The 22,418-nt window shown below is 36.4% G+C and overlaps 1 protein-coding gene across 2 annotated transcripts in view; it reads right to left on the reverse strand.

The window, feature by feature from the left end:
• Positions 1 to 22,418, reverse strand: part of COP1 (COP1 E3 ubiquitin ligase) — a 107,070-nt gene that overhangs the window by 15,733 nt on the left and 68,919 nt on the right. For both annotated transcript variants that reach the window (XM_079761016.1, XM_079761015.1), the window contains exons 16-18: positions 11,780 to 11,897; positions 9,060 to 9,184; positions 7,805 to 7,965 (exon numbers count right to left, since the gene is read on the reverse strand). In XM_079761016.1, coding sequence (XP_079617142.1) covers positions 7,805 to 7,965; positions 9,060 to 9,184; positions 11,780 to 11,897 — 404 coding nt within the window. The remainder of the gene's footprint in view (positions 1 to 7,804; positions 7,966 to 9,059; positions 9,185 to 11,779; positions 11,898 to 22,418) is intronic.

Genomic DNA, 22,418 nt, shown 5'->3' on the forward strand with positions numbered 1-22,418 from the left:
TAACCTAAGGGGGCTTTTAAGTTTAGTGAGAATGATTATACATGTAAAAATTTATTTGTAACACTTCTATAAATTTATTTGGTTAAAAAAGATATATATTCAGTACTTGAATTTGAATCACAGAAATTTAGTAGAAAAAAAAACTTCACAAGTGGAGATCTATGAGAATTTAAAATAAATAAACTAGAATGGGAAGCTGAAAACTGGGGGTTGTTACCTACACTAGTGCAGTTTACATATACTACAAAATGTCCCATTCTTTTCTTTCGTATTCTCATTCCCATGTTTTAAAACTAGTTATGACAAAGTAAAACACATGAAGCCTGCACAACTTCATAAAATGCAGTTTAGAACTTTTTGCCCACATTATCAAGTGACATTGTACCCTCAAAGAATTCAAGTAAAACTGGGGTAAAGAATTGGTTAACACAATGAAAATTTAGAAAATGTTGACTTTTACTGCATATGGAAGCATAAGTTCTTTAACGTTTCACATTTTTAAACAATGTTTACTGTTTATGAGGTAATGGGAAGAAATGAGACGTTCTTATGAGACAATTCTGTGAGATTTACAGTTATGGAAAACTATAATGGACTTCCTGGTAAAGCAGGAGATCCCTGTCGCAAGAAGTATTCAGAAAGTTTGAAGGATACTGCACTAGAAATATAAATCTTTCCTACAATGGAAAAAGGGTAAGGCTAGATCAATTTAATGGCAGTCATCCACCCAATGATTACTACTTCTGTGGCTACAAAACTCAACACTTTGTACTTAAAGGGCTTCCAGTCAAATGGCATCACAGTATGTATCAAATAGAAGTGCAAGAAAGGATATCTGGGAACAGTGAGCAGCAAGGGCAAAGGCACAAAGGGTAACAAAACAAAAAGAAATCCATCATGTGGTGCTTGAGGCTCTGTAAGCAGTTCAGTGGTGCTGGGTATTAAATGTGCCCATGCAAGTGGTAGATGAGCATGCTGGGGAGGCAGGTGGGGGTGGGGGAGGTCTGATCAAAGAGGATATTAGATGTCACATAAGAAAGCTTAGATTTTATTCTGTAACCAATAATCATGTTTTTCCATACATATACTTCAATATTCACTCTCTTTCCTTCTACTACTAATATGGAAATTTGTAGGAACTATCAACAGATAAACATTTAGAGACCAAAGTTAAATCCCTTCCCATCTCAAAATATTTTGGACATTTTTAACCACAGTGGGGTAATAATAAAATTTTAGGTTAACATATAATTAATTGAGAATGCACTCTCAAATTAATATATTTCTTTTTTCTTATAAAAAGGCAATAACAAAACCAAAAACACTCTCCCCCATCCCCACCCCTCCCACACACAAAATGGTAAAAACCAAGTAGCTCAAAGATGTGGGGCAATTCTAGGCTTCAAAATTGACGTACTTCAGAAGGACAAGCACTTTTTTTTTTAATTTAATGAGAAAAAAATTATAAAAACCATTCTAATAGAGGTAAAATTCCATTACAGTATATATGAAAATGTCAACTAGCAAACCCATTAAATCATATTTTGTTGTTTTCATTACAATATTCACCATAAAATATCTAATGAAACAAATGCTTTCACAGAAGCTGTCCATACATTACTGAACATTAAGGTTAAGGAATATTTAAATTTAATGTGATTTACAAAATGAAATAAATTATAGGTTTGCTTCCGTTTTCCACCACCTGCTTGTCTCCTCTCGTTTCTACCCCCCACGCAACTCTAGTATGGACACTGAGGGAAGGTGGGGGCACTTAGGAGGAAATGGGAGCCAGAGTCTTCCTGGAAGTCAGGGTCCATGCTCAGAATCTTCTTTCCTTCCATGCCCAAGACAGACAAAAGTTCATTCAGATTGGCCCTCTTCCAGGCAGGAAAATTTTCTAAAGTGTTACATACCATCCGGCTAGAGGAAAGAAGAAAGGAAAGGAAAGATAAAAGGAAAAAGGGAAACAGAAATGCAGAAAGGAGAGAAGAAAGAAAAAGATGCTCCTATGTTGTCTTCTCAGTGTTCACTGAAGAATTTAGGATGAGAAATAGCTTATAAGTTGGGAAGTCAAAGTATTTTAAAGGTAGCTTTTATTTTTGATTAATGAAAAAGATCACACCTTACATTTTTGTTTGTGTTTCTTCCTGAAGGGTAAGAGAATAGCAAAATCTAACAGAAGTTAGGTATTCATAATTAGAATTATTCCTTCTTTAGCATTCCTCCAGAGCCATTTATGCCTCTTAGTTACAATGCATAACAAATCTCTTTCCAGTATTAAGATGAGTCACCTGTTTCCAAATTTGATTGTTCATATAATTTTCCAAGGAACTTTTCAAAATACAAATCTTTACCCTCCTGTTTCCTTCCCCAAAATATGGGTTCATGGGTCTAAGAGTAGGACTGTTTTGTTATTGGGGGGAAGAGACCCCAAGAGGATTCTAATGATCACTCAGGTTGGAAAATCATTGGTATAAATAAATTTATTATAGATGTCTTCTGCACTCCAATGGAAGCAGACTGGCTTTTCACATGTGCTTTAAATTCCCTAGTGTTTAGTACAATCTGATGCTTTATACACAGCATTCACTAAGTTAGAGAGGGATGCCTATCTCTTAGATAAAAACATAAAAATTGGAACAACAGATATGTCAAGTCTCTTTGAGAGAAGACTGAATTGTGAAACAGCACTAATAAAACGGAGAAAAAGAAGGAACAGGCTACAAATCTAACAAAAATATCAAGCCAGTAATACCAATTTCCCTATAGCTACACAAGCTTTAAAATTTCCATTTCTTTTGAAAATAGGCAAAAGCCTGGAGGTTATATCTTAAGGGGAAATGGTAATTATGAAAACAACAACAACAAAAACAGTGGCCCAGGGCACAGATTCGTGCACATTGAAAGGAAATTAATTAGAAGGTGGCCAGCAGGGCAGGGCAAGATGGGCCAGACACGCCCTGGAGCAAACCTCCCGCAGTCCCTGCCAGCTGGCAGTACCTGGGGCAGCGCTGCAGCTCAAAGGGCGTCTGCATAGTGAGCAGGGTCCCTCCAGCAGGTGGGGTCCCTGGGCCTGGCCTGTGGGGATTGGGCTGAAACTGGCAGTCCCACATCCCCCTAGGAGGGGTCCTGGAATGTGAGAGGGCACTCTGCAAAGTTGCTGTCGCATGGCAGCTCCTGCGTTGACCATCTGCCCCCTGGTGGTCAGTGCGCATCATACCTACCAGCTGGCTGGCCAATTGCTTAGCCTTTTATATATATGGATTATATAGGTACCAATGAATGTTCATGTTGGAAAACTTGTTTTTTTAAATCAATGTAGTCCTGATGAGTTTTAAGTGACTCTATTAGATAGAAGCATCTCCAAAATTTCTTTAGTTTCAAAAATTACTATTTAACTAATTATACAACTTACAAGATAAAGGCCAAACCTTAAGGACTGTATCACTCATTATAAAAATTATATATTAGTTACACATTATGTGTAACAATCTGCTTGGTGCTAGAAGTAATTAAAAACTGAATGATGTTAATAGCAAACACTTACATACCTCTTATTATATGCCAAAAACTATTCTAAACCCTTTATGTATATTAACTAATTTTAACTGTATAAAAACTCTAAGAGGCAGGTTACTATTATCATCAGCACTTTATAGACAGGAAACTGAAGCACAGTGCAGTTAAGGAAATTCAGCAAGGTAACAGACATACTAAGTGGGCAATTTGATTGGAACCTAGGCAGCCTGGCTCCACAATCTGTGCTCTTTCTTACTCAACATGCTATGATGCCTTTTTTCAAGAAGTTTGCAGATTAGCAAGAAATTTGTGACATGAACACAACAGTACAAGGCACTATATTAATTCATCCAGCAAATATTTTTAATGACTAGAAATGCTGAGAGGTTTAGGTAAAGAAAAGATCTGCTTAAGAACAAAAAGTTTTAGTTAAAAACAGCTTAGAATAAGTGTTTCATTACATAAAATTTTGTTAGAAATAAGAACAGAAAGAATATATTTCAGAAAGAATATATGACTGAAAAGGATGTTTTTACCTAATACGGTTATAATTTTGTATAGTATAGGTGATAACATAGTTGACTTCCAAGCCAAGTTTTTTTTCTTTTTTAAAAAAATCCTCACCCAAAGACATGCTTAGAGAGGAAAAGAGAGAGGGAGGGAGGATGGAGAGAGGAAGAGAGGGAGTAGGAAAGAGGAACATCTTACATTGGCTCCCATTCCCAGTAAAAGCCAAAAAAGTCCTCACAATGCTGTACTGAAATGGCTCTTCTTCACCATTCTGAAATATCTGCTGCTCTCCACCTAGCTCACTGTAGTGCAGCAAAATACTGCCTTCTTTCTGTTCCTTGAACACTAATCACATTCTTACTTAAAGAATGTTTGCTTCACCAGGAAAACTCCTCTATATTTCAACATGGATTATGCTTTCATCTCCTCTAGTCTTTGCTCTAAGTCAGCTGCTCAGATAGGCATTCTGTCACCAACAATTGAAAACTACTCCAGCACTCTCCCACTTTTTGGCTTTGTGTTTTTTCTCTAAAGCACTCGCTCCTTCTAATACAACAACTTATTTACTTTGTTTTCTGTCTTCTCCAGCACATAAAATTGTAAGTCTCCTATGAAGGCCAGAACTTTTTTTACAGTTTTGTTCACAGTTTATCTTAGGATCTAAAACTGTGACTGCACATAATATTTGTTGAATAAATGAACAAAAGAGTCTTTCACACCTTCTGCCTCATCTAAAATAAGAAAATAAAGTAATTTTTGTGGCTAATAAAAGAAACAGTTATTATAAAAATCGCTAGAGGCTCAGTGCACCAATTCGTGCACAGGTGGGGTCTGGCCAGCCCGCCCTAATCGGGGTTGGGCCGGCCGGGGGGAGGGGGCGCTGGAGGTTGGTCGGGGTGGGGGGGTTAACTGGGGGGTGGGGCCGGCCAGGGGGAGGAGCCTCGGGCAGTTGGCTGGCCGGCTCCACCCCTTGATCGAACTCCTGGTAGAGGAGACAATTTGCATATTAGCCTTTTATTATATAGGATACTTAAAACACATCTGGAGTAGTAATGAAATGAGTTACAGAACTTTAAATCTTTTTATTGTGAAATAAAGCAAGTTCCTGGGTGATGCCTTTTTTTAAGAATCCTCATTTGTATTTTATTTTCAGCAGTGTCAAGGTATGATTGTCCCACCACCAGGAGGGGGAACACAGTATCAGATACAACTAGCTTTAATCCAGCGATAAGTTAGATAGCTTTATAGAGGGATATAGGATAGGAAATTCAGCATGCACAGCACCTTCAAACTCATCAGAGGGCCAAGCAACTATTTACAGGCATAGTTTCTTAGAACTCTCCCCAACTCACACAGAGTACTCACACACAGAGTTGCCAAGGACAGTTAAGGTGCAAGTGGTTCACCCACATACAGAGATGTGCCTTGTTTTCCTGCTAGTCTTATATTGTTCACTTTGAATAGATGTAAGGACTATAAGCCAACTCACAGTTCTTGCACTCCAGATGAAATACCACAGATGAAGTTTCATAGTAAATTTAAGGTAACTAGCTCCGAGCACATATTTGTCTAAACTCAGTTTATTTCCATAAAATAGTGCTATGAGAAGGCAGACCAAAGTTAAATTTTCAGGCAGGCCTAGGTCTGCAAGAGGTCTAGGTTAAATATTAAATCTATACTCACATTGTAGATTGCAAGTCATTTATTCTCTGGGATACAAAGGCTTCCTGAATCTCTACCTTGATGTCTTTCATCAATTTTGTCAAGTTCTTAACAACAATCCTTTCTAATATTTGCTTCAGCAGCATTATTTCTCATCTCTCCTTTTAGGTCTCCTATTAAATATATTAACCTTTCTTACTTCATCTTCTATTTCCTTTCTGTATTTTTTTCATCACTTTGTCTCTCCATGTTTACTTCTGTATGTTTTCTTCTAATTTAACTACAAGTTCATTAAGTCTCTTTTCAACTGTGTCTGATCTTCCATTCAACCCATCCTGTGTTCTTAATTTTGTTAACTCTATATATTCAGTTCTAGAATTTTCATTTTAGAAAGTGTTTAGTTCCCAGTTAAAATTTTCAATATTTTCTTTAATCTCATCAGCATGGGTATTTTCAAGCGATGTCTGATAACGCCAATATCCAGAGATACTGTGACTTGTTTCTACTCTCCATTGCTTCTGCTGGATTTATTCATGCTGCTTTGCTTTTTCCTAGGTCTGTTTATTTTTTATTGTGCCCTAGTTATTGCATTTGCAATTTCAAAAAACATAAATGAAGTTTTCAGATGCTCTTCCATAGAAGATCTTTCAGAAAAGATTTTTATATTGCATCCTGTGGATTCTAGCAATCCAGAATCACCTCCCTTTAATTTCAGGATTGATATGATTTGAAGTTGAGTTGCAATCACTGTGAGGCTTATCTTCCACAGTGGTTAAGTACTAGACACCAATACCTGTGGATCAAGCCCACAATTCCTGTGCCCCTTTGAAACTACCATAAGTGCTCTCAGCCACTCCACCAAAATTGGCAAATGCTCCCAGGCAAAAAGTATACTCAAAAGTCAGGATCACATTTCTAGGCTGGTAATTCTTTTCTATCTTGTTTACTTTCCAATGCCTTCAAACAGGCCTTTGTTTTTAAAATACATATACCCGCTCCCACTTTTCTAGTTCTACTTAGAGGAAAGATTGGTCCAAACCACTTAGTCTGCCATTACCAATACTGAAAATTGAGTAAGAGAACTTTAAACAATATAGCAATGGAGTATATCTAATTAAAGTTAAACCATACCTGGAACTCAAATATCTTAATGTACTCAGTAAGAATTTTTGTGTTAACAATAAAACCAACCAAGTAAGCAACTAAAAAGCTATTTTTTTTAAAAGATGACACTAAATAATGAATACTATTTATAAAAATCAAGATAAATTATTTCTTCATACATTTTATTAGAAAGCTTGTACTTTAAATAAGTGACAAGTTGGAGAAAACTTTTTTTTGCAACCTAGTAGTGCAACTTTCTTAAGAAATTCAATGTATTTAAATATTCTTGAAAAAATATATTTTGTAGAAAGTAATTCTGCCCTGAAATAAAATTTAATTAGTTGTAGGCCACTCCCCTTTATCATCAAACCTTTTTCTTCCTAATATAATACCTGGTCAGTTAAATATCTTTTGAGCATATACTGCATGTGATCACTAAGAACAATAAGATATAGCCTGGCTGGCATGGCTCAGTGGTTGAGCATCAAGCTATGAACCAGGAGGTCATGGTTTGATTCCCGGTCAGAGCACATGCCCAGGTTGTGGGCTTCATCCCCAGTGTGGGGCATGCAGGAGGCAGCAGATCAATGATTCTCTCTCATCACTGATGTTTCTATCTCTCTCTCCCTCTCCCTTCCCCTCTGAAATCAATAAAAATATATATTTAAAAAAAAGAAAAGAAAAATAAGATATAGTGTATACTCTGGAGAAATTTCCAGTTTTATAGAATAGATATAGAGACAAAGTTTTAATAGCTATAACAGAGGCATACACAAAATGATATGGGTACATAAGAGAAACATTATGTCAGTATGACACTGTTTTATTAGTGACATTTCCATTACTACCTAAAATCATTGTTTCCTTTAGTGATTGATGCAAGGCTAAGCAAAAAAGAAAATGCATATCACATATCAATTTATATTTTAAACTTTAAAAAACTCACCTGTGTATATATATAAACATAAAGCATTGTATAGAACACCAAGGTGGGATGAAAACTTACCCCATCTGGCAGTGCCCTCCAGCACACAGCACTAACAAATTCATTTGTATCATCTTCTTTTCTGTCTTTGTCAAGAACACTTTTAACTGTATCAAACTTAAACGTTAGCAAAGTCTTAGAAAGTCCTTTATAGTACAGGTAAAGAGAGTTGTTCTCGCTTCCTAAAAAAATTAAAAAATAAACAATTTTTTAGAATGGGATAACTCAGAGTTAGGACAGCACATTCATATGGTAATTTATACCTCAGCGTTTAAACTCCAAAACTAATTATCTTTTATGGTTAAATTTCAAACAACAGAGCATGGGACTTCTTGGGAATCATGTCAGAAAAGAATTCATAGAAAAAAATACACTTTACTAATCTAAAGAAATAATCACTGTTAAATGATATAACATTGGGAATTCTAAGGCTGAAATTATTACCACATGAAAATCATTTCTAGGAAAGGTCTCCAGAAGAATAAAAACATTGTTAATACCGCATGAATCTTTAATTACATTTAGAACGATTTCATCTAGAGAGGAAAAAGAAAGTTATTGCACCTGTGAAGGCAAATTTTAATAACCTACAAAACTTATTTCCCATTCCCTAATGAAGGCATTACTCTATTAGGTAAGCAGTCTAGAACCCTACATTTTTGAGCAGTCTATGAGAAGGTGGATAATTATGCAGAAACTTGCTTTGGAAGGGTTTAGGTTCACATACATGTGGAGAGAGTCAATTTTACTCAATGAAGGCCAAGTCATTTGAAGGTATTGATGAAAGTTCATTTCTTTGGGCATTAGATATATTAGAGAGTTGAATAATATTAAATTTGATTTTTCTACTTCTGATTTAAAATATATAAATTATCAACATTAAAAGCCCCAAAGATCAGATAAAGACTACCCAAACAGACTGCTTAACAAAGAAAACACTTTATAGGGGAAAATAAATATCAAGCTCAAGAACACAAATAATGTCTCCAAAATTAGGATTTAGCAAACAATAATATTTTCTATCTTTTACATAATATCTATAGAAATTATGTTATGATGGAGAACAACTAAAAACATATTTAAAAATATTATGCTATTTCATGTGGTCAGGATTTGCTAGTGTTCCATAGAGAAGGGAAGGACTAATACAGCCCAATCTGGGGTTAATTATTTAATTTCATATATTCCACTATAGTGGAATAAGTATAGTTCCACTGAATGCATTTTGGTGACAGATACCTGTTAAAAAAGTTTAGGAAAAGATGGTTTCACATACCACAAGCTATGTAATCGCCATTGGAAGCGAGGCCTACAAAGTTTTTTTCATTGATATGACCCTTGAAGGAACGTAGACAGTATGGTTTCCCTACATTCCACAGCTTTAACTGGCTGTCCGTTGAGCTAAAGTAACACAAAAAGTTAGAACATATTTAAGATTTCATGGCATGAAATTCATCACTACTAATTAGAGGCACTCTAGTTTGGTGGTTAAGAATGCAGAATCTGAAACCAGATTGTTAGAATGCTCAGTATGCCAATAATTTGTTTTTGACCTTGGGAAAGTTATACAACCTCTCTGGCCTGCATTTTTTTCATCAGTTAAATATGAAATATAATGATTCTTACCCTATAAAATCTTATAAGATTTTATGGATCTTATACAATATTTTAAAAATTAAATTAATTCATTTAAAATGCTTTCAATAGTCTCTAGGCATTAATAAACATTAGTCATTGGTAACACCGTACCACCACCATAAAATGAGAAAGTTCTATTGGGAGTTGTACTAATTTCATAGACACAATTGTTCCACTTATTTGATTTACTTTTCAACTCTTGAATTGTATTGGTATACTGAATATAAATTATATTCAAAGCTTAGTTGTACCTGCAGGGTTGGAATACTGTAAATAGTTGAATGATCTATATAAAGTAGTTTATCTTACTGAAAAAAATTGGATCATAACACGTATATTATTTTGTAAATTGCTTCTCCACCATTCATAAATTTGTGTTACATTGTTTTCTGTAAAATAACTCATTTCTGTGTCTTTATTAATGACTACATAATAAATCATCTTTTTTTTACTCTAACATTCATAGAATAGACCACCATGATAAGTGTTTTACATACTTATTTTATTTAAAGATTCACAACATTAGATTAGTACTATTATTTAGAGATAAGCAAACTGAGATTTAGGAGGTTGAGGACATTTCCAAGGTACCACAGCTAGTAAACAGTAGAGTCAAGACTGAATCTTTATTTCAGAGGCCAAATGCCATCAAACTCTGAAATACTTCTCTATTGCTTCTCATCATTTTTCAACATAACATCTATTCTTAGGTATTTATGTTGTCTTAAATTTGTTTTTTGTTCAACAGTGTTGCAGTGAATATCCCTTTATGTATGTAAATATTTTTTAACTGGCCAATAATTCAGAGGTTGCAGCAATGTGTGTATCTTAATTTTACTTTTCAATATTTCTAAATATACTTGTGAATAAATTTATTCTAAATATTGCTAAACTCCAAAATGTCCAAGAGAAAAAACATCTTGATTTATAAAAACTAAGAATAAAAAAATTAGTAAAAATAGCCAAAACCGGCTTGGCTCAGTGGATGGAGCGTCGGCCTGAGGACTGAAGGGTCCCAGGTTCGATTCTGGTCAAGGGCATGTGCCTTGGTTGCGGGCACATCCCCAGTAGGGGGTGTGCAGGAGGCAGCTGATCAATGTTTCTCTCTCGTCGATGTTTCTAGCTTTCTATCCCTCTCCCTTCCTCTGTAAAAAATCAATAAAATATATTTTTTTAAAAATTAGTAAAAATACAAAAAATATATCCACATCAATAAGATCAACTAAGATTTCCAATATATACAATTAAGTATACATATACTTTAATTGAAACACACTGATTTAACATTCATAAATCTGAAATTAAAGAAAAATATTTTTGCCATATTCAAATCTGAATACAATTTTAATTATTTCTTTTACTCCTAATGATAGGATACTTTTTGACTGGTAACTACTTAATTCAGATTTGTGAACCAATGACCAATATTACTTTCCCTTGTAAAGCTCAGTTCCTACTTCCTTTTGTTCCTTCTTTGTAACTCATTTCAAATTGCCAAATTCTTATCGAGGGCAACCGGCATGAAGGTAGATATGATGAGAAATACCAAGCAGAAATCCCTGGCATTAATAATCTCCGGAGAGATTAAAAACTAAGTGAAGAAAACAACAACAATATATCATTTACCTTGAGAATAATAGATATGAAAAAGAGAGAACTAAAGAATGGGTATTTACTAGGTTAATATCAAATAAAGAGAACTATAAAGTGGATCACAGAAAGAAGGGACTGCTTCTGTTAGCAGAAAAACTTTGTCAACAATATTTTGGCAAATGAGATTTATTTATCTGGTTGACCTCTTAAAAGATAACTAAAAGCTGTACTATGACTCTCTAAGTCAGAAGCTTCTAAAAGGATATTTGTTGGGTATAAGTATTCATAGTTGGAAAATTCTCTTCAAACACATAAAACTCACCATGAAATCATAGGGAGATCAAATAACATGTAATCAAAAGTCAATCAAATGTAACAAAATAAAAACACTACAGTACTGCAATGTAGATATACATAGAATAACATTAGTTGACTTAAATAAAACACTTCTCATTTTATTCCCTCAACTATGTTGTTTCTTCTTATGGAGAAGCAGTGGCTGAAATTCAATCTGAAGTTCAAATATTTAAAGGGGAGACATTAAAAATTAGTATAATCAGGATTTTATTCACAACTAACATATTTAAGTGAGTAATACAGATCAGAATATGCATGTATTTTAATTAGATGTTATAAAAAATCTTTTTAAAAGTACACACACCACCACAGTGTTAATATATATATATGTATGTGCAGGGTAATGTTACAAAATGGTAAAGGATGACAGCTGTGTTCAGTTCAACCTCTGAAAAGAGTAATACTCACGCAGAGACAATTTCCTCACCACTGACAAACTTTGCATAAGAAACTGCTTTTCGGTGTCCTTTGAATACCATAATTGGCTGTTTAGTGTTACGAAGATCATAGTAGTGGACACAGTGATCTAAAACAAAACAAAAGAGAGAAAAAATGCAGTAAATGAAGAAATAGAAAGCAAAGCTAATTTTAATTGGTTTTGGTGTTTTGCAGCAAATGTTTCACAGATAATGTCAACCTGTTAATAGCCAGAAAATGAAGGGCTATGACTCATTTTTAAAGATAAGATATAATGGGTTTTCTTTTATGAATCTAAGAAAATATGGCTGCATTAAAAAATGTAAACATATACATATGGCAATGTCAGTGTGAAAGGGAGTTCTACTGACAGTTCCTGTGATCCTGGCTCTAGAAATAGAGAATTAAGGGTTCAAAATAACTGGAAGTTTAAAAAGAAATCTCTCAATTTTGATGGCTTTATTAAAAAGGTAATATAAATATTTTGGGCTTCTGGCTAAACATAATGCTATATAATTTATTTCTGACATTTGCTTTTGTAAAAACACTTTCTTGAGAGACACTACATAAAAATTTTAAATAAAAAATGCAGTGATTTTCACTAAATTTACCCAGTGGTGCAACCATCACCATGAAAGTTTTAGAATATTTTCCTCATCCAGTAAGATCCCTCAAGCCCATTTATCACCCACTGCCCTAGGTCAGTGGTCGGCAAACTCATTAGTCAACAGAGCCAAATATCAACAGTACAACGACTGAAATTTCTTTTAAGAGCCAAATTTTTTAAACTTAAACTTCTTCTAACGCCACTTCTTCAAAATAGACTCGCCCAGGCTGTGGTATTTTGTGGAAGAGTCACACTCAAGGGGCCAAAGAGCCGCATGTGGCTCGCGAGCCGCAGTTTGCCGACTATGGCCCTAGGTAATCACTATATCTACATATCCATAAATTTGCTTTTTCTGGACAATTTATATAAATGGAATCATTATAATACGTGGTTCCCTGCATGGTTTCTTACACTTCACATGATGTATTTTAAGTTCATCCATATTTAACATGTGTCAGCAGTTCATTCATTTTTATTGTGGAAGAGTATCCACTGTATGGATATACCAATTTTGTCTATCCACTTACCAGTAGATAGATATTTGCTTCCCTTTTTTTATGATTATCATGCATAATGCTGCTATGAACAATCACATTCAACTCTTTCTGTGGACATGTATTCAGGTCTTGAGGAGATACCTATAAAATGTAATTACTGGGAAATGTAATAATTTTGTGTTTAACTTTTAAAGAAACTGACAAACTGTTGACTGTACCATTTTATAATACGTGATGGTTTTGGGTTTATTTCTCGGCTCTCACGTTGTTCCACTGGGCAGACTACACTTTGATTAATAAGGCTGCAGAGCATATTTATTATTTTCTTATTTACTTGAAAGAGTTCTTCATATATTCTGAATATGTGTCCTAAATATCTCACCCCAATTAATGACTTTTTAAAAATTATTTATTTCAGGTGTTATTTGATGAACAAAAGTATTATATTTTATAATAGCCAAATTTACCCACCTTTCACTTAAAGTTTACAGGTGTTTTTTTTTAAACATATTTTATTGATTTTTTACAGAGAGGAAGGGAGAGGGAGAGAGAGTTAGAAACATTGGTCAGCTGCCTCCTGCACACCTCCTATTGGAGATGTGCCCACAACCCAGGTACATGCCCTTGACGGGAATCGAACCTGGGACCTATCCACTGAGCCAAACCGGTTAGGGCAAAGTTTACAGTTCTTGTATCTAAAGGCATTCCCTGCAACAAGATTGTGAAGATATTCTTTCTTATGTTGTCTTATAAACAGTTTATAGTTTTGCTGCTCACATTTAGGTCATTTGATCACCTGGAATTGGTTTTGTGTATTTCATGAGGTAGAATTACACTGTCGTTTTCCCATACCAATTGTCTAAAAATGCCATACTTTCCAAATTCCTATGCAATATAATCTTTGTCAGGTATCTACTACTGCACCCAATAAAACTTTTTATTTACTTTTCCCTTATCCTTGTTTAAATGTGTCTCTTATAAAGAGTATAATATTGCATTCTGAACATTTTTAACTATCCTGGTTAATCCCTGCCTTTTATAGTATTTGGACCCATTAAATCCATTTCCATTTACTATAATTAGGTATATTTGAATTTCTATCTATGAGCTTATTTCTTTTTTTTAATTACCCCCAGTTTTCTATGTTTCCCCACCTTCCCTTCCATGCTTGCTTTTGGATTAGCCAAATATTGTACTCCTTCCCCCTTACCCTAATAATAGTTTGAATTTTGTACTTTGGTTCTATTATTTTAATGGTTTCCCTTGACATCGTATCATGTATTGCATATTTTCCAAATGTTTGTAGTGATTACTCAGTTTTGGTAACAGTTGAGTAAAAGATGCCTAACTTTAAAATATCTCTGCACTTAATATAAATATAAAATTCTTGTGAAGCTCATTTTTTAAAAGATCTAGCTAGAGAGCTAATTACAGGCTGGAAGGCAAGACTGACATAAATAGATGAGAGATTTACTGGGTGCTTCAAAGTTGTTTTTAGATTCTAGCACTCTAAAAATATATTTTATTTACTACAAAGGAATAGAATAATTTGTATCATCAATACTGGCTTTATGCTCGCCACTTCCATTTAAGTCTACTCAAATTACATGGAAACTTGAAAATAAAATGTCCTTCACAGTCATACACCCTCATTATCTATGTAGTATAGATAACTGAAACACATGTTCATGAATGTTGTGACATTAATCAAGATTTATTAAATATTCAGATATTCAATTCATTTAAATGTGAAGGAAAAGACATCATCTCCACTGGCAACTGCTGCATACTAGTAAAAGACAAGGCAGATTTATAAACTTAACACATCAAAAATGCTTCCCATTACTTAGATAAGACAGGAAAATATAGCAAAAGTCACCCTGAGCAATTACATAGCCACCTTACTCAAGTTTCTCCATGTTAACTCTATATCGTAAATTAAATTAGGTGTCATAGATCCTTAAACTAAACACCAGGTTTTCAATCTGAAAGGATCTAATTATATATTGGTGACAGGGATGTTGGGAGAACAAGGAGGAGAGTAGAAGGTAGTCCATAAACTGACTTTAGAGGTCTAAAATATTCTAAATTTTTGTGTGTTTTGTATAGTGTAGATGTTCATCTTTTAGAATGCACCCTGATTTAATATCATATATATTTCTAAATAAAGAAAAATACTTATTGGCCTCCTCCTCAAGAAATGCTATGTATTTATGGAAAGACACCTGTAAAACTATTAACAGTAGTGCCTTTGAGAAGGTAGTTTAATAATGTTTGATCAAGGGGAATTTACACTTTGTAACAAATGAAAGTTGAGAATGAGGACATAATCTTATACTATTTGTTTAATTAAATATAAACAATTTCAAATGTAGATAATATTTTTAAGCCACAAATATAAAATAGCCCAGATAGCTTTACTGAGAATGAAGAAGAACCTTTATAAAAATTATTTTGACTGAATATGTTCAAAAATAAACAACATGAGTAACATATAAGGAATATTGAAGCTGATCAGGAAAGGCCTAGTACAGAAAGCAATATAATCTGTATTTATTATTTAGGCAATGAGAAGCTTCCAAAAAGTGTTCAAGTAAGGAAAATAAATTAATAAATCCTCCCAAACCCTTAAAAGGTTTTGTTTTTTCTTTTGAAGACTAAGAATCATCAAATGCCAAATCACAACTAGAAAGTATGGAAAATGGGAAAATAAATGGTGCTTATGTATGTGACCTGATTAGTGAGAATAACAGAGTTCACAGTAACCAAAGCTAAAAATGTTTACTGATAACACAGTTAAATAGAATATTTCAGAATTCCTGTTTATTTGTTCTAGGAACATTATTTCGTCCCAGAGAATATGCTGTTAACATAAATGTCACTTCTGAAACAGAGTAATACTAATTTTATCTTTGACTTATATCACTAATTTGGGGAGGGGAGAACTATTATTATTTCAAAGAAAATAACCTTAAAAACACCCATATTTCCTAACTGTTATATCCCTGGTCGGCAAACTGCAACTCGCGAGCCACATGCAGCTCTTTTGCCCATTCAGTGTGGCTCTTCCACAAAATTAGGAGTTATAACAATGTACCTACCTATATAGTTTAAGTTTAAAAAATTTGGCTCTCAAAAGAAATTTCAATCGTTGTACTGTTGATATTTGGCTCTGTTGACTAATGAGTTTGCCGACCACTGTTGTTATAATAATTATAATTTTAAAAATTATAAGATGCTTCAAGTTAGCATGCAAGCAACTCTAATTATCTTATTAAAGCCACAGATTGCAAGTAGTTCTATTTACTTTAGTCTTACAATGCTCTCCCAAATTGGCTTTGGAGAAAATATGGTTTTCTATCTTTTTCTACACAATAAGAATATGTCCTTGCCAGGCTGATGTGCCTCAGTGGTTGAGTGTCAACGTATGAACCAGGAGGTCACAGGGTTCAATTCCCTGTCAGGCACATAATTGGATTGCAGGCTCGATCCCCAGTAGGGAGTGTGCAGGAGGCAGCCAATCAATGATTCTCTCTCATTATTGATGTTTCTGTCTCTCTCTTCCTTTCCCTTACTCTCTGAAATCAATAAAAATATTTTTTAAATGTCCTTGTTAAACAAATAACAGCCCTGACCAGTTTGGCTCAGTGGATAGAGCATCGGCCTGCTAACTTAAAGGTCCCAGGTTCGATTCCGGTCAAGGGCATGTACCTTGGTTGCAGGCACATCCCTGGTAGGAGGTGTGCGGGAGGCAGCTGATCGATGTTTCTCTCTCATCAATGTTTCTAACTCTCTTTCCCTCTCCCTTCCTCTCTGTAAAAAATCAATAAAATATATTAATAAAAATAAAAAAATAAACAGATAACAGACACTTAATAAAGACCTTTACCCTTATGTTGAAAATATTATCCTCTCTTTTTGTAAAAGCACGTTTTGAATAATCTCAGGGCTTAGGAATAGAATTTACATGGCTTATAAAGCCTTCTTCTCAATATTAATCACAAAAAGGTACTTTAACCTATTATTTTCAAGGGGACCATGACTGAGGATTTGATTTTAACAGAAATGCTTGTGAGTTTCTAGTCCATCTTGAGAAACTTTTCAAGGTGTAAGCTCCAGTAAAAAGGAAAAAAAAAAAAATCAACAACAAAAAAGATAAACTAGACATCATTTTATATTATGATAAAAGATGAAAGAGCCAAATATGAAGTAAAAGCACAGAGAGAAATGAATTCATTGTATGAAATCGAAGTATAAGATCTAAATGATAGTTTAAATAAGCAGGAAAGTCTAGCACAATGCATCACTACCCAAGCAGGATACACAGTGTCCTTGCAATAGGAAGTCAAAATATAATTGGTGGGTAGCTCACATACTAATTATCTATTTCTCATAACTCCAAAAGCAATGTTTAACAATGTATAACCCATTCCTAATGTCAAATACTTCATTACAAATGGTATTTAATAAGCAATCTTGTGAATATGATTCTTGTACTGCTCTCAGTGGTAAAATAAATGATACAGCTAGAGAGAATGATGTTTTACAGTTTAAAAAGAAACATTTAGATAATAGTCTGCATTTTAAAAAATATTTCAATTCTAAATGAAGATGATTCAACAAGAGTCATTGTTTTTTAGTAGTAAAGATTTTTCTTATGATTAAAGGCGTTTCAGTAAGTGAAAGGTACAATTAAAAGCAGTGAGTAAAGTAAGACCTACTGGTTTCATTAATGCCTGTTCTGATATTAACCTATTTTATTGCCAAAAAAAAAGTCTTTAATTCATATCAAACCTCACTGTGCTGGCTAGGGCCAATGACACCCAGCATCCATTCTCACCACCTTATGCTATTTTTAGCTTATGGAAGATGGAAAGTTAAAAACTATATTGCTCAAATCCCCTTGTAGTTATGCTCCTGGATGTGACTTAGGTCCCACCAATGGGATGCATTTACTAGTATGTAAGATTTGAAAGGTAGAGATTTTGTGGTCATTCTGCTTTGGATATTTCTGTTGCAAGCATCATTGTAAAGATGTGGAGGTTCTCTATTGAAGTGTTCCAGTGTCTAGTCTCTATCTCTGTGGCAGATATAGTGAAAGATTTCTGAGCCCTTGATTACAGCAAGGGCATTTTGATTTCAATAGTTCTAATGGCTGAGAAAGAAATAACAGTTCTCTAAGCCTATAGGTACTCATGGTGAGCTAAGAGTCATTACAAAAGGTTCAGCCTACACATCTTCAACCCTTCCAACAAGTAAGAACGTATGTGGTGTTCTGGCCTGAAGCACCTTCCATCCATACATACCCCTACCTACACATACAAATACACCTAAGAAACTGACAGATTTTTAACTAGACTGACCAAGAAAAAAGAGAGAAGACACAAATGATAGTCAGGAATAAAGAAAGTGACATTTACTGACACTATGGAAATTAAAAGAATTACAAGAGAATGTTATAAATAACTTTATGCCAACAATTTAAAAAATTAAGTTTATAAATTCCTAGAAAGACAATAACTATCAAAACCAACTTCAAAAAGAAATAGAAAATCTACAGGAAGTAAAGAAATTGAATTCGAAATGTAAAATCTTCACACAAAGGAAAGTCCAAGTCTAGATGGTTTCACTGATAAAGTCTACAAAGGTGAAATAATACCTATCCTTCACAAACTCATTCATTAAACAAAGGAAGAAACACTTCCTAACTCATTCTATGAGGCCATTAGTACTTTGCTATCAAAGCCAGAAAACAGCATAAAAAAAGAAGGCTACAGCAAACCAAATCCAGTAACCTATAAATAGGATCTTAGACTATGGTCAAGAGAGATTTTTCCCCAAAATGGAAGGGTGGTGAAAGGAAGGAAGGAAGGAAGGAAGGAAGGAAGGAAGGAAGGAAGGAAGGAAGGAAGGAAGGAAGGAAGGAAAAGAGGGAGGGAGGGAGGGAAGGAGGGAGGGAGGGAGGGAGGGAGCTATATTATTACAATAAAGGACATAAACCACAAGATCATCTTACTAGAGGCACTCAACTAAATAGAAGTGGGAAGTAACTATCACTAGTATGATATAATACTGCCTTGTAAGAGGAGAATGCAATAAATCATTGGAAAAGAAGAAATACAAACATCACCTCTGGCCACTATCAATTATAAATAGATAACTGAAAAGATTCTATTAAAAAACTACTAGATTTAATAAGATAAATATACAAAGTGCCTTGATATGATACAAATATCCAAATACCAACAATTTTTATTTACTCTTAGCAAACAGTACCTAAAATAAGGAATTAAAAATATTTTATTTAAAATAATAACAAAATCCTAATAAAAGAGTAATATGCAAATTAACCATCAATCTGCTACACTCACAAGCCACGCCCACCAGCTAATGAGAGTATGCAAATAAACCCAACCAAGATGGCTACAGCCACAGAGAGCAGGAGGGAGGCTTGGGTTTCCCAGGCAACAGAGGAAGCCAAGCTTTCCGCCTGCCCTTTCCGGCCTAAGCCTCCACTCAAGGCGACAAAGTTTCAATTATAGAAGGTAAACAAATCCAAACAGAAATGGTGGTAGCCACAGAGCTGGAAAGAGCGATAGGCTAGGGTTGCCCCCGGCAATGGAAGAAGCAAAGCTTTCCACACACCCTGGCCAGTCCAGGCCTCCGCTTAAGGCTACAGAGTTTCAATTATAGAAGGATAATAAACTCCAACAGAAATGTCTGCCGGCCACGGAGCGAGCAGGAGCCTTGGCTCCGCTCCAGGCTACAAAGTTTAAATTGTAGGAGGTAAATAAATTCCAGATACCAGGGTCTCTGCTTGGGTCGCCAGGGGGCGTGGCCAGCCTGAAAACCACCACAAGCCCCTCGCCCAGGCCACCCCACGCCCCAAGTGAACCCCCACCCTGATCCAGGACACCCTTCAGGGCAAACCAGCTGGCCCCCACCCATGCACCAGGCCTCCATCCTATCTAATAAAAGAGTAATATGCAGATTGACCATCACTCCAACACACAAGATGGCCACCACAAGATGGCCAGCAGGGGAGGGCAGTTGGGAGGGACCAGGCCTGCAAGGGAGGGCAGTTGGGGGCGATTAAGCCTGCAGGGGAGGGCAGTTAGGGGTGACCAGGCCAGCAGAGGAGGGAAGTTGGGGGCGGCCGGGTCTGCAGGGAAGGGCAGTTGGGGGGGGGACCCAGACCTTCAGGGGACAGCAGTTGGGGGGACCTGGCCAGCAGGGGTGGGCAGTTAGGGGTGACCAGGCCTGTAGAGGAGGGCAGTTAGGGGCAAACAGGCTGGCAGGGGAGCAGTTAGACATCAATCAGGCTGGCAGGGGAGTGGTTAGGGTATGATCAGGCTGGCAGGCAGAAGTGGTTAGGGGCAATCAGGAAGGCAGGCAGGCAAGCAGTTGAGAGCCAGCAGTCCTGGATTGTGAGAGGGATGTCCGACTGCCCGTTTAGACCCGATCCCATTGGGATCGGGTCTAAACGGGCAGTCGGACATTTCTCGAGGGGTCCCAGATTGGAGAGGGTGCAGGCCGGGCTGAGGGACATGCCGCCCCCCACACCCCCACCCCCGTGCACAAATTTCGTGCAATGGGCATCTAGTTCTACATAATAAAAATAGGGAATTCTACCCACACATAGATGTTAGTCCATATCCTTCTTTAATTTAACTATGAAATTGTGTCAGTATCCAAGTGAAATAAATAAGTTGAAATAAGGAAAAGGTGTAATGACAAATTAAGATTTAAACTGTGCTTTTCTCTTTTAAAAAGTGATAACTGTGCTCATTGTGATATGGTGTTAGCTAATCTTAAAAAACAAACAAACTGATATTATCATTAAAAAAAAGAACCAAGGAAATTTCACAATGCAGAAATTAAACTACAGATGTTTACTCTTTATTTTTTTAAAATACATTTTATTGATTTTTTACAGAGAGGAAGGGAGAGGGAGAGCTAGAAACATCGATGAGAGGGAAACATCGATCAGCTGCCTCCTGCACACCCCCTACTGGGGTTGTGCCTGCAACCAAGGTACATGCCCTTGACCGGAATCGAACCTGGGACCCTTAAGTCCACAGGCCAACTCTCTATCCACTAAGCCAAACCAGTTAGGGCAAATGTTTACTCTTTTAATAAATATTCACGGGAAGAAAATAGATATAGAAGACAAAGTAATTAATAGTGATGCCATGATTAACCTGAAAACACCATAACACTTCTGACAATGAAAGAACTTAATAGTAATAATAAACATATTGGTATAAGTATAAACTTGCACTGCCCCAGGCAAATAGACATTCCGTCACCCTAGTTAAAAAAAATACTTCAGGAGAAACCAAGATGGCGGCATAGGTAAACACCTGAAATTGCTGCCTTGCACAACCACTTTAAAACTACAACTAAAAGACAAAACGGACATCATCCAAACCACAGGAAGGCTGGCTGAGTGGAAATTCTACAACTGAAAGGGAAGAGAAAAGCACACTGAGACTCACAGGAGCTGCGGAAGTAAAGTGCAGAGGTACGAAGGCGCGCGTTCGGAGAGGGCTGGCAACTGAGTGCACGGCTGGCTTTCTCAATCCGCAGGGAGACACAAGCTCCTGACTGCTCTGAACTCCAGTTCCGGGCGAGACTCTGGGGACCCAGACTCATACGGGGAGAAACTGGACTGTCTGGCAGTGGGCGAAACTCAAGTGGCTTTCTCTCAGAGGTGCTTGCAGCGATTACCAAGGGACACTGAGACCCGGGGGCGTCTTAGGGCAGGGCTGACGGGAAGCCATTGCTGTTTGCTCCGCCCTGAGACTCTGCCCCATCCAAGCTGTGTGCAGAGGCTTTTGCATATGAATGGCCTGGTCCTTTGAAATCTAAATTTACCTAACAAACTGCAGCTGAGTCAGAGAGACCCAGAACATTCAAAAGAAGGCCCAAGGCCCCACAGCAGCTTGCAGTGCTTCACAGCTGGGCCTCATCTGGGCACCTCCAAAACCCAAACAAAGAAGAGGAATCTGCAGATCTCTCCATACCTCCTGCTGGGTGGCCTCAGGCAGAGGCTAAAGAGAGGAGATCCAAGAGCCAGTGTACCCAGTGGTCAGAGTGGGACCATCCAGATTACAACTCCTCAGATCCATAAGGGACACACTCAGGGGGCAGACTCAGTGAGCACCAAAGCCCCACTGAAGCAAGTCTTGCCTCATAAGGGGGTCTCCAGCACAGAAGTTCTCCCATTGTAGACAGAGCTGATCCTCACAGCCATTTGGCCTTGAGGTCAATTCCTCCCAGTGATACCAACAACAATCAAGGCTTAACTACAACAAGACTGTGCACACAGCCCACAAAGGGGTGCACCAAGAGTGTCCACCTCAGGTAACGGGAGGCTGAGCCACTGGGCCCTATAGGACACCTAGCACACAAAGCCACTCTATCAACATAGGGAAGCAGCCAAAATGCGGAGACAAAGAAACAAGTCACAAATCAAAGAAATGGAGTAAAGCAAACTACTGGATGTAGAGTTCAAAATCACGGT

Source organism: Cnephaeus nilssonii (genome assembly GCF_951640355.1).
Source record: "Cnephaeus nilssonii genome assembly, chromosome: 21".
In the NCBI taxonomy this organism is placed as follows: Eukaryota; Metazoa; Chordata; class Mammalia; order Chiroptera; family Vespertilionidae; genus Cnephaeus; species Cnephaeus nilssonii.